The sequence below is a fragment of the Symphalangus syndactylus genome, chromosome 3 (assembly GCF_028878055.3).
Source record: "Symphalangus syndactylus isolate Jambi chromosome 3, NHGRI_mSymSyn1-v2.1_pri, whole genome shotgun sequence".
NCBI classification, from domain to species: domain Eukaryota; kingdom Metazoa; phylum Chordata; class Mammalia; order Primates; family Hylobatidae; genus Symphalangus; species Symphalangus syndactylus.
In genome coordinates this window covers 130,228,929-130,242,367 of record NC_072425.2, presented here as the reverse complement: position 1 = coordinate 130,242,367, position 13,439 = coordinate 130,228,929, and the positions used below count along the sequence as shown (strand labels likewise).

Below are 13,439 nucleotides of genomic sequence, written 5' to 3'. Positions count from 1 at the left end.
AGAGTAGATGGAGCATCCAGCTTAGGTTATGCATATCCCAGGCAGTTTTCTTTTTTTGAGGGAGTGCAAGGTGGACAGGGAACATCAGATGTCACCAATTGTTGGGTGTACAACCCATTGACAGCAGAAAGTTCCCCCGTCACCCCCCAGCTTACTCTCACTTTTCTCATTTAGGCCCAATTCAGCTTAAATCTTTGCTAATACCCAGGGAGAGGAGGTGATAACTGTCCTTAACTAAGCTTTATTGCTCTCCTCCATGAATTTTATTGGCCCTGACCTCTTCATTCCCTTAAATTTTATTGTTAAAGGCCAATTCCTGCTGCTTGCGGGGCTCACCTGAATAAGTCCTCAGCTTGCCCCCTTGCAGATGGCAGGAGAGGGTCTGTCATGGATGAGGACATAGTTCCAGGAGGGGGTAATCAAATCATAGCTTTGGAATTCTCTAAGGCTCTCAGCGATTTCTTTTTTTTTTTTTTTTAGGTAATGGCTACGTTTTTTACCAACAGCCGAGATGACTGCTAAGGAGTGTTTCTACGGCAACTGCAGAAAACATCTTTAAACATTTCTTGCCCTGGCTTAAAATGTCTGGAAGAGAGCTCTCTTTAGAGGAGTGAATTAGTGTCTACCATACTAACATTGTGCGCTTTGTTTCGTTCTGAATTATAGCATTGCACAGAAATGACCAAGCTTGTTTTAAAAAAAGAAATGAATAGGTTTCAAATTCAGCATCCAGTAACTGCTCACGTTTAAGACTTCACGGTGAAGGCCCAGATCTTTTTCCAGAACATCAGCTACTGAACAGTCATCATAAGTCTGAAAAATATCTAGTCTTGCTGATGGTCAACCTTTGGGAAATCATGAAAATACAATATTTTGGGTGGGACTTGTAGTTTAGAAAATCTTAAGCTCTCTATATTCTCTGCCTAAGACCTGCATATTCAGATGATTTTTAAAGGTAAGCCCAATTTATTGGCATGGACTGCATCAGACGTTCTTCTGCTTCTGGGACATTCCCACCTTATTTCATACAATGTACATACCCAATATCGCCTTTTTGGAAATGAGCATGGCTCATAGGCAAGTCCAGGAGTCTGGCTGTAAATGGGACTACACTGGGGCCAAGCTGACATCCCTATAAAGCTGAGGGGCTCAGAGATGGGAAATGTGGAGGGTGAACGAGAGGGAAGGTACACAGGGCTAACACATAGGAGGAGAACAAAACACAAGAGCAGACCAGGAACAAAGGACATGCGAGACCAGCTGTTGACGGTTTTGTCTGTGTGGATGTCGCCCAATCAGTTCTCAGAGAAGTGAGGTCAAACAGGGACCCCTCGCATGCACGGGCACACCGGGGGGTTATTGGAGTTAGTTTTGATTTCGTGGTCCATGTAGCCCATGTCTCAGGGTGTGATTTAAAGTAAAACATTTCAGTTAGGAGAAAACTGAATGCATATAACTCAAAGGGCAGGTTCTGAATAGGTGTTTGATTTTAGTGAGGGAAGCTGTGAGCAGAGGCTTGCTTCTCTCCTTCTGGTAAGCGAGAAATGTTTTAACGAGGTTGTGACAGTCACAATATTAACTAATTATTTTGTCACCGCTATGCACTTAATTAGGCTATAATTTTATTTCCTTTGCTGCAAGGGTCAATCATGTGTTTCTTGATTACACGGAGATCTCCATTCATGGTAATTTCCAAGTGACTTTTGCTTTGATTTTCTCCCCCTCCCTGGGGGAGGGCCACTCTTAAAAAGTGACTCCTTGGTAATCACAGCCAAACTGCTCTAATCCAAATTCTTAAATCTCTTATTTCAGAAAGTCCTCAATGTGCATGAATTTTATGAAGCACTCTCACTGGGTTTTGAACAAATACAACCTTTGCAATTGATATATTTCACTCTGTAGCATTTCAAGGTTGTAAACATTTTCACAGGAATGTGACTCACTTTAGAACAACTACGGTGTCTAGAACTACCGGATGAAGTTAAATAACAATGCTATAAAGCTAATTTGCCAAACACCTTTCTGGGAAATAATTTTTATGAACCATCTGGTAAAAATTCAAGTTTGCAAACTGTGCTGTGGCTAATGTGGGTTGACTGTAGAGAACAGTTTGTGTGACCAAATTTCTTGAAGCAAAATACCAAACCAAAGGTTGTCGTGATATCAAATTGTCATGTCAAGTTTGCAAGGAATGATGAATTCTGGATGTGAATTGAGAACAAGAGGAAATCTCTCAAATGGCTTTGCTTAGGAAATCTGAGACAGGAAGAAATGAGTGTGCCCTATGTGCCAGGCCGTGGTCCCAGATTTATTTCACTAATCAGAACAAAGAGTTTTACCTTCTGTTCACCAGCGTGGACGACATCATCAGCACCATGCAAGCCACATGACAAAGTCACATGATACGCACGCACATGATATTGGTTGAAAGGAAAGTGGAGGAGGTCACATGGAAAATACAAAAAAATTAAAAACTGATGTAAACAATGGGCAGGGAGAAAAATCAACAACAAAATCACAGACTAAATAAAAGGAGAAATCAAATTAAATTAGCAGCATATATAGGAAACATTGGGAGGGCAGCGAAACTGCCCAGAAATAGAAGAATAATAAATCATAAAGAGCATTTGGTTAACAACACCAATAAGCATTAGCTACGGCTGCAACACTACATATTAATACCACATCAGGAGCATGTAAACTTGTTTTGAAATGGGGAGGTGTTGCTGTCAGGACCCAGATGTCAAAGTCAATCCAGGAGACTGTTAAAGGAAAAGAAAAAAGCAAGTTATTATCCACAGATTCCAGAAATGTCTCAGCATCCTTGGGAAACAAGGGCAATGAAACAGAATACGGGTCATCAAGGAAAAGTCCTGAGAGTCTTAAGGTGAAGACTGTGTGCCCTAGAAGAACAAAAGATTGTATTAAGAAGAGTCATTTCATTTTTCCTATGGTATAAGGAGGAGGGGAGCATGGGCTGAATGAGGCTGGGTGGATGCATGCCAGAGATGGTGGCTTTGAGGATCTTATCTCACTTCTTTCTCCACAAACCCATATTATTCCTGAGACCTCAGTGAGCCTCCCTAAAGTTAAGACCCATATAAAGGAAGAGGCCAGGGCAGACTAGGGAATGAGTTTCCTTCTGATGGTTGAGATAATGGCTATGTTGACACTAAACAGCAGAAACTGTACCTTTGGCCCAATGTGCTGAGAGTCTGACATTAAGCATATGTTTGGCCATTTGTGGTTAAAGTTTTTTGTTTGTTTTGAAACAGGGTCGTGTTTGATTACCCAGGCTGCAGTGCAGTGGCATGAAGACAGCTCACTCCAGCCTTGACCTCCCCAGCTCAAGCAATCTTTCTGCCTCAGCCTCCTGAATGGCTGGGACTACAGGCGTGTGCCACTATGCCAAGCTAATTTTTCTATTTTTTGTAGAGATGGGGGTTTCGCCACGTTAGCCCGGCTGGGCTCAAGTGGTCCTTCCACCTCAGCCTTCCAAAGCGCTGGAATTATAGGCTTGAGCCACGGCACCCAACCTGATGTGGTTAAAGTTATATCTTTAGACTTGTGGTTGTGCTGATAAGACATAAATTTGAGATTTACAATGAAAAAAATACTTTTCTTGTGTGGATGTAAAAGCATTCCTTTTGGTCCTATGTTGTGACTGAGTGATCTTGACTTGTTAAAAGGCATTTTGGGTTTCTGATCTTAAATTTAAGAGGCCAGGGAAAGTTTTGGCCATTGCCAATTGAGGCTGAGGGAGAAGGGCAAAGAAGGGAGATGAAGACACCTTTCTGTGTAAAGAACACTGCTGGTTAAAAATAACCTGAGAGAAATGTTTTAACCAGGCTACCTCTTCCCTCGCCACTGTGAGCTGATAGAATGTGTGCTTCTTTCTTATTGTCTGGCATTACACAGATTCTGGCACCTTCCAACCAAAGGGGCCTTGCAGGGATTATATACAACTAAGCAATTGCTCCTTTGGTTTTATTTAGAATACCTTTATTCCCTCATAATTATAAATGGGTCCACACACACACACATACACAGGCAAAACTGGGAGATATTTTCAACCCCACTGATGGATTGATGATCGATGGATATTCACATGCTGATAGCTACTCTGCTATTAGTTCCACTGCAATTCACATGTGCTACATTTCATCTTACTAGTGAGAAATAAGTTCATGCTAAACTCAGGCTGCTGCCCAATTGTGAGCGTCTTTCCTTTATCTCAGTATCCACTGGGACCTACAATTTGGGTCAGCAGTCAAGTGGCTCAAAATAAAATGACTCAAACTTTCTTCCCTTTGGATGTCACAACTAAGCATTTTGTCTGTGGGCAGAAATGTCTGATGTTTAAAAATTAAAGGCATGTCAGGGGAGAGACACCTAATTCCTTCTTCAGGCAAAATCTGGAGCCAAGATTGTGTTTCACTAACAGAGGGGACCAACCTACAGTGAGCCACCTGAAATACCACACAGTTGTACAAATACATTATGTAGCTTTCTCCTACTGTGCCTAGACACACATTGCACCAGGCTGAAAAAGGGCAGGAGCGACACTGTAGAATAAGAAAGGGGTCTGTTAGCTGCATTCCTTTTCCAAATGTAAAAAAAAACCCCTCATAATCTGAATTAAACCCATGCGAGCACAGCCTATTGTCACCGGCTCTGCTCTGCTGACAAAATGAAACCTCAAAAGCATCAGGAATTAAAATTCATCGCAGCACACACACGGACGGAACACCAAGAAAGCAGACCCTTAGTTGTGTTCTGCAGAAGAAAAAAAGAACCATTTCATGCAACACACAGAACCAGGAAACTCTTTTCTTCTCTGTTCAATTATGTATTGGAAAGCTTGGCCCTGGGAGCTGGAGTTATACTTTGCATACCTGCTTTCTGCCTTCTTGTTCTGCTTGATGGGATGTATGCCATTTTTTTTTCCTATGCAACCAGAAATATTATAAAATCTAAAACTCCCACACAGCTTTGATGCTTGAACACTATAAACATGCACGCATACTCATATGGATTCTTCAGGGGATTCAAGTCCTCCACACGCATCTTACTTCATTAGAGCATTATAAAGACCAGCTTGGAACATGTTACAGCGGTGATTCTGTGCAATGTTTTCTACGATGAAAAAAGAGGATACAGTCTGGCTCTTGACTTTATTGTCAAGAGATAAATTCCAGCACTTTCATCTGGACTCTCAACTCAGGGGGAGCCTGGATTAGGCTTTTTCTGCCCATCATTTTTCTAGCACTGAGGCGGGAGCCTGAAAGGAGACAGCAGGAAGGAGCTCTCTCCTTCCCCTGCGCTCTGCGTACGGGGAGACAAAGCCGGGCATGCTGTCAGGAAGCAGCGGCTCCTTCCTTCTCGGCATCACCCTCTCCCTTTCCTCAAGTAGCCATTTTCTCCTATTCCTTCCCCCACTCTCAGCTCTCCGTCTTTTTGCTACTGCTAAATTAACACGCGCATGAGCGTGTGTATTTCAGAAGGAGGGACAGCAAAGCGAAAGCCGGGAAGGAGATGCTGTTCTTTTGTGTCCTCAGCGTTTGCCTAATCCTTGGCTATTTTTAACTAGAGAGTCGATTTGGAAAGGCCTCCTCATGCACGGAGTAGTCTTCCAATAATCAACCCCGTTCTTTTGCTGATGCTTGGTTTGCTCTCTTGGCCAAGCAGACGGCATGCTTAGGAAACCACACCAGGCTAGGAGCCTTCATGCATTCACAACTGTTGCTTTTAATAAAAGGGAAAACAACAGGCAGTGCTGTAATCCAGAAGTCAGCTCTACAACAAGCGATCAGAGATCTGGCCGAGAGCAACTCAGCCCTGTACTCACTAGCTGGTTCTGTGGTTGCAAGGGCAGGAAGAGGCCAGGTTGCTAGGGAAACATGACAGACAGAAAAGGCACAGAAAGGTGAAGGAGAGAATGGAGATAAATTAAACTCATAGCTATATATGTATATATACATGGGTGAGTATATATTATACATATGTACGCATCATTATAAAGATGGTGAAGGAGGTATTCTCTCTCTTCTCTGAGTTATCAATATTGATATACATATTTATTTATTATTTTGAGATGGAGTCTTGCTCTGTCACCCAGGGTGGAGTGCAATGGTGTGATCTCATCTCATTACAACCTCCATCTCCCGGGTTCAAACAATTCTCCTGCCTCAGCCTCCCAAGTAACTGGGATTACAGGCACATGCCACCACGCCTGGCTAATTTTTGTATTTTTAGTAGAGACAATGTTGCCCAGACTGGTCTTGAACTCCTGGCCTCAAGCAATCCACCCGCCTGGCCCTCTCAAAGTGTTGGGATTACAGGCCTGAGCCACCATGCTGGGCCTTAATATACATATTTAAAAGAGATGATCAGAGATTTTGCTGACAAATGACTTTCACGCAGCAAGAGATAACATAACTCTCATTTATTTTATTAATTCCAGCTGCTAAATTCTGAGCAGTATGTTTTGTGTTCTTCACATTTAATCTTTAATTTTCACAAACACTGAAAAGGTAAGTGGAATCCATCCTTCACCTTAGAGATAAGAAGTCCGAGACTTGGGGAGGCTTAGCAACTTATCCTAGGTCATGGAGCTTCAGGCGGAAGAAGTGGAGCTGTGATTTGAACCCAGGTCTGTCTACTTCCAAAGCCTGAACTCTGTCTGCTACAGGACGGTGCCTGGAAAAGCACTGCATGGGGTGATGGGCATGCTTCTGAGTCAACAGATGGTGACAGAGGGCTTCTGAGCTTGAGGCTTGAGTCACCTCCTGAGTCTGAGCCCAAACCACAGGGGCTTCTGATATATCAAGGAGAATAAAGCCAGCCAGGCGGCACCACCCTGCCTGCCCATTTGCTGCTGTCTGCCACTCTGGGCAGATGCTGGCATTGCATCCTGTGTCTTACTGAGCTGTGGTCTTACTTTGCTATTCCTCCCTGGAAAGCTAGGTTCAAAACTCCAAATAGTGGCAGGCCTGGAGCCCCTTCTACTTCTGCACATTCAGGAGCACAAAAGGACAGGATAGCAACATTAATTAGATCAGAAATGAGCAAGGCTTAGCCAGGATGATGAAATCTGAGAGCGACCAGCAGACATTACTGCTGGCTTGGTGGTAATGATCCCAGGTAGGTAAAGCGGAGCTGATAAACATTAAAATGTTTGTGATTTTCTTTAGGGTGGCGGGACGTGGGTGACTACTCATCCTATTTCACAGAGGAGATAAACAAGGCTCACTTGTGAAGGGTTAAACGATTTGCCTAAGCGCCTACTGCCAGGCACATCTGCCAGACACTGTTTATTTTCCCACAAATATTTACAAGAAAAGTATGCATTTATGGATAAAGCGAAAGCTACAGGCCTCCCTATCTAATTTCAATGTCTGTATCCAACTGTGCCAATTAAAATGAAGGGTAAAAACAAAACACTCCAACACATTTTCTATGACCCTGCAGAGGAGACATTTTTCTTGGTCAATTCCTTTGGCTTCTCCAAATACGAGCTTTGATCCAGCCCACTCAGAATCCTGAGGACAGGGCTGGCCCCAGGGCGGCCGCCTTGGGGATCCTGCCTGAAGGGTTTTCTATCCAGAGCAATGCTTTTTCCTCCCCTCTCCTTCAGGGAAGGCTGCCCTTCATGGATCTGAGAACCCTTATGTTTGTTTCTCTTCTCATCTGCTTCTCTAAAACCCGACGCTGCTTTCCACCAACTGAGTTGAATTATCACCTGGTGAAGGAGATAACATGAGGCAAAACAAACTGTGGCTGGTGGAAAGTGACCTGCAGAGAGATAGATGAAGAAAATGATACTCACTATCTGGTGGAGACAATGGAACAGGGGTAGACGAGCTAGCAGATGCCGCTGAAGAAAGAAAAATGAAGGTGGGGAAGAAAGATCATTGAGGCACACAGATACTGAATGAAAAAAAATGGAAGCAACAACCCTGGGGCATCAGTATGAGGAGCTGAAGTGAGTTAAAGTGGGAAGAACAACACCGTGCGTGAACAGGTGGCCAGGGCACCAGCGAGGAGCAGGGGTCTCTCTAACATCAAACCTTGAGGCTGTGCGCCTGCCAGACCCTGCAGTTCAGGTAAAGTCTGGGCCAGGAACAGCTGCACAAACCTCAGACCTTGACTGAAAACAAATATGCAGTTCAGCAGGACCAGCTGTCACCATAGGACCAGAGGTATAGGAGGAAAGGGAATTTGGACCTCAGTTTAAGGTGAACCAGTGAAGGAGAAAATAGACATTGGCCTTTCATGTTACACATCTATATATCTGTTTCTATATAGGTATGTATTTCCATATATGACTTTATAGCAAAACCTATATGCCTCACTCATTTTAACATCTGAATGAATGAGACAGAAATGGCTGTCCTACCTAATGTGTACTACTGTATGAAGTTCATGATGCTTTATCATATAGACGATGCTGCAACCACCACTGTCTTCCAAAAACTCCCCTACAGAATGTGGTTATTTGGAGGCTGCTACATAAGAGCCATGCAAATAATGTTCAGGATTATTCTCACTCCTCCAGGGAATAGAAATGTTGAAGAGACTGGGACTGAAATTCTAGCCAATCTTCTGTGTAGAGGATGGTTAGTTGTGCATCTGAGATACTGGGACACTGAATGGATCTTTGGTTTTTCATTGGCAAATATTTGGAAGTAGTCCCATCAACAGTCACAAAACAAAGTCCCCTTCAAGAGCTAGACGAAAATTTGGAAAAACCTCAGCGTATCTCCGACACTGCCTTAATATCTAATACTCATGGTTTTGTCTTCCTTTACCTTCCACATGAGGGCATCTCATTAAACCATGAGTACAGTGTCACTGGAATCAAAGCAACAAAGAATCGTAACTCATCATTATTGGATGGTCTGGTTAATTCAGGTCTCCTTCCCTCTCTTTTCTTTGTTTAGCTTGAATTGTTTGCATAGTTGTCCATATTGTTCTGGCAAAGAGATGGAATTTTACATGCTTTAACCACGTATACGACAATCCATTTAACTTATACTTGCAATGTGCCACCTGGGGGACAACATATGAAAACAAAAATCTCAAGGTGACTCTTTTAAAAAGTAGAGATCATTCATAATCTCTACATTCAAAAAGAAATAATCTATTTTGCTTCAAGGTACAGAAGCAAATTAAGAGGTAATGTTTGGGCAATGAAATTATGAAGGTGGGTAGCTCAGTCATGGAGGGGAAGATTCATAGCTAGTTGTAAGGAGTCTGACACAAGTAGCCCCTCTCAAGGCAAACAGAGGTTTTGAGCTTTCCTCCTGAGTGTCTTGATGGCATGCAGACATTTGGCTTAAAACATACATGAAATAGGCACATTCTCACAGGTTAGAGTTTTATTTGTTGGTTTGGAGTCATAGCTTCCTCATTACCTTCATGCACATTCATGAACTACACACAAAGGAACCTCCAAACAGGTAAGCCATGCTTACTAACTGGCAGCTTGAAAGCAGGAGTCCATTAAGTGTTTGTGGCTTTTACCAGCTCCCCCTGCTCATCCCTGCTTTGATATATCCATGTCCCTAAACATGGAAAGGTCTATTAAAGAACCAAGAAAACAACCCCATTATTGAGACATCTCAACGAACTTCAAGTGATGAGTCAGTGCCAAATGCGCTGGTCTTGCCTGACGCCTGGCAGCCCAGGAGTCTGGCAGCAACACCTGCCTGTGCAGCACACTGGCCTCTGCTGACTCTGTGCCTTCTCTTCCTTGGGGCTTAGGGTATAACCAGGGCATAACTCCAGTGGTATGAGATCCTGCTGTGTATCTGCATCCCAACAGTATTACAGGACAGGGGTGCAGTGTCAGTGGTGCCATAAGCTGGCATCAGAAACCAATGCCACTGATTCTTGGGCTCAGTGCAAGCACACGGCTAAACTGGTGGTTGGTTCTGTTTACCTAAGTTCAGACAACCTTTGTGTCTTCCAAGAAATGGGAGTAAGAATTCAGAGAAGGTCCTTCCTAAGGCTCATCCTCAGTTCCTAGCAGCAAAAGGGTGGGTTTGTCATAGCAGTGGTAACTGCTGGCAGTATCCTCCCAATGATATCTGTTTTCAGGATGGGTCTAGGGGCAGCAGGATACAACGTGGGCTAAGTCCTCACTTCAGCAACTCTGGGAAGGTTATCAGGGCACAAAGAAAGACCATAATAAGTTATCTTTGGTGATAATATGATGTTCCCATATGTTCACCGCCTCATCCTGCTAAAGTTCTTGCAAAAGGCATGCTCAACTCTAAGAATATGCTATGGTTCTACTTATCTAAAAGAAGTTTGCCTTTTGATTCTTCAAACCTTAATTTTATTATATGATTGAGAAAAACTGACTTTTTGTACCACTAACAATGCCTGCTGTTGTACCATTCACGACCTACTTGGAATGCAGAGATGACACCATCCTTTTCCAAAGGGCTTCTTGGAGTCGTGGTTACTTATCCATTTTGATACTATCAGACAATAAACAACGTCTGGAGACCTCTTTTTTGTAGTTAAAAATCTAAATTTAAATTTAAAATTAAAATTTCATTTTTAACATTGACTTTAAAAATATAGCTTCTGATATATATATATAGTTGCACCTTTGCAAGAACTGAGCTGGCAATGAATGAAAACCACTGTGGCCTTTGAAGTCCAAGACCCAGTTACTCTGATTCAGTATTCAAACTCCAGTTACTGGTTAGAAACTCAGAGGGGGGCCTCATCCCAGCCTTCCTCTCTTTAATGTAACTAAGCCAGCATTCATTTACTGATCAAATCCAGACCAGAGGAAACCTGGAGACTCAGTTGAACCACAAGTTAAAGATCAGGGGAAGATCCAGAAGGAAGGTTCCCTCATGCCCAGAGTGGCTCCTCTCGAACTTGCTTAGGGCATAGCTGCACGCCCAGAGCAGGTACCTGTCAGTCTGGCCTGATGGCTCCATCCCCCAACTCTGATGCCTTCGACAGCTGGTTCATCCTGGCACCAACTCTGCTGAGGTAGGGGATTTGGCACTTGCTCAAAATCTCAGAACGCCTACATGTAGCTACTTAGTTTTTGCTGTTGCTGCAATATTTCTGAATGTTAAAAAGATAAGCTTCCTTGGGTACCTTTCAGGAGCTGGGAGCCTTTTTATGAAAAGACTGTACAGCTCCCTGAATACCTTTTCTTCTGTGTCTGCCTGGGTAACACCTCCCTCCGCTATTCTGGTTCAGCCTAGGAAGAACCAAATCTCAGGAGAAGGGAAGTTGAGAGGCATCTCTGCAGGCCAGTGGGGTCAAACCACAGTTCATCTCTCTGTTACCCTTGTTCCCTGTGTCCTCTATGTACAGCTTACATGATTAAGGGGTGTCCTTCCAGTGGGGAATCTCCCCTTCCCTACCATGCATGGCAGAAGAGTTCCTACATTAGCTGGTTAGTCTTCCCCAAACAAGGAAATGCACACTGCAAGTAACTACATGCTAAAGAACAGAGCTGATCGGAACTAGAGATTTAACTCTGCAACGGCTGCCTGCGGGACATGCCCATGGCTCAGAACCAAAGTTCATGCTATGTTTTGACTATGGCAGCTGCTGCAGGAGCCTCCCTGGCCGGTCCTCCTATTCCCCTCCAGCTACCAAGCTGACAGACAAGAAGCAAGGAAGCAACTGAGCTCAATTCCTTTATCTCCTAAAAGCAAATATGAAAATCCTTTCAGGTTCTTTTTCCCTTCAAGGTATTTTGAATAGTAGCCTGGTGGGGCTGTGGTCACTTTCCCGGCATCCTGGCTGAAGGTGAGGCGGGGCTATAGCGTGTTATTCAGGGCCCATCTGCAGACTTCCACCATGCTTGGCTCAGCAAACATCATCTTTGCCGTGGGGTAATATCACACACAAAAATTAATAAATAAGCAACAATTTCCAAAGACACAGAAGTTGCATGCTCTAAAACAGGAAGTGTTAGCCTCTTGGAGTAACTTACAGACGTTAACAACAGCACAACTAGACTAAGGTCAGTGTGGTTAGGGCCCAGACAATATCATCTACTTCAGCCTCTAAGGGACAAAAAAGGGACCGGAACTAAATTAAGAACTAGAACTAGCAGATGTTAACGCTATGGAAACAGGTAATGAGGTATGAAGAGGCACTTACGTGGAGGAGGGCTATCTGCATTTCCCATGGATGGAACACAGACGAAAAGAAAAGACAAGAGACAGACCCAAGAAAAAAAAATAAGATGTAAAAGAAATGAATAGAATCCGCAGAGCACATGGAGCTGGAAACTCAAATTATCAAATTACTTCAAATCCAGAGAAAGAAGCCACTCCTGTAGAAGGAAGATAAGACAGGCTTTCCTATTTCTGGGAAGAGGTAAAGGTAATGGGTCCATTTGCAGGCCCCTGGCTTCAAAAAGAAGGAAGCAAAGGATTCTCCCAGGTACATTTTAAATCCAGGGGTCAGAGAGCCCAGGGAACTCTGTGAACACTCAGAAATTTAGTTTTACGGTATCTTCTTTAGCTGGGTGGACTCAGGAGCTTCCCAGGGTAGTATCTCTGTCTGCAAAGGGGTATGACAGGAGCAGGGCTTGCCCAGAGCCTGGCTGCTGGTGGGAAGGGAGGGCAAAGTGGGATAGGCGTAGTTTAAAGAAAGAGGGAACGGCAGAGGAAAACCTAGAGATACATCCCTGAGTGGAATCAGGGGGAAGCAATTGTCTTGAAAGAGGCCGTGAGGAACGCTCTTGCTATGGGAGGGAGAGGAGCAGAGAAGGCCAAGGCCAGGGCTACCTCTTCCCCTTGGCTTTGCTGGGTTTCTGCTGCTGCTCACATATTCTATAGCAGTTTCCATTTGTCTCTGACTTAATATCTCTGCTGCATCAAAGATCCCACAATGCATTATGTGAACTGTCACCATCTTTACCCTCTTCCTGCAAGTCACAGGGTGCTTAGGGCTTCTGTGGCCTGTCAAAAAGCAACTTTCCGAGATCCTTTGACAACTCACTCCTGGTTTTCTCCCCACTTCCTTTAATAATGTGTTGGTGCCTCCCTCCCGGCTGTTATTCTGACAAGCTGGACCGGCTACTAGGACAGTGTCCCCAACCCCTTGGAGAAAGAGAGAATGAAGGGACTGTGTGTTAGCTGTCACTGAGAACCAGAGAACTAGGAGGTGGGGCCTCCAGGAGCAGAGGGATCTGAAAGACAAAAAGCTGTGGTCTGAACAATGACATGGGCCAGCTCAGGGTCCCCCGCTGCCCCCAGGGAGAAGAGGGTGGGCTGGGAAAAGGTGGGCAGCTGGCTTTACTTACGGACTGGCTGCGTCTTGAACTCGGAGGCTGCGCTGATCTCACCCAGCCCTTTGCCATTGAGTGCCGCCAGCCTTACAGCGTACGTTGTTTCAGGCTTCAGGCCCACGATGGTGACGATGCCCTCCATGCTGGCTGTTATAAT

At 44.2% G+C, this 13,439-nt stretch overlaps 1 protein-coding gene across 27 annotated transcripts in view; it reads right to left on the bottom strand.

The window, feature by feature from the left end:
• NCAM1 (neural cell adhesion molecule 1) overlaps nt 1-13,439 on the bottom strand; it is a 332,203-nt gene that overhangs the window by 29,310 nt on the left and 289,454 nt on the right. For 11 of the 27 annotated variants that reach the window (XM_055273162.2, XM_063635186.1, XM_055273161.2 and 8 more), the window contains one exon: nt 13,298-13,429. In XM_055273162.2, coding sequence (XP_055129137.1) covers nt 13,298-13,429 — 132 coding nt within the window. Of the gene's footprint in view, nt 1-5,848; nt 5,891-7,828; nt 7,877-12,147; nt 12,163-12,912; nt 12,916-13,297; nt 13,430-13,439 lie in introns of all 27 variants that reach the window. The other 16 variants (XM_055273151.2, XM_055273152.2, XM_055273160.2 and 13 more) reach the window with 4 other exon arrangements.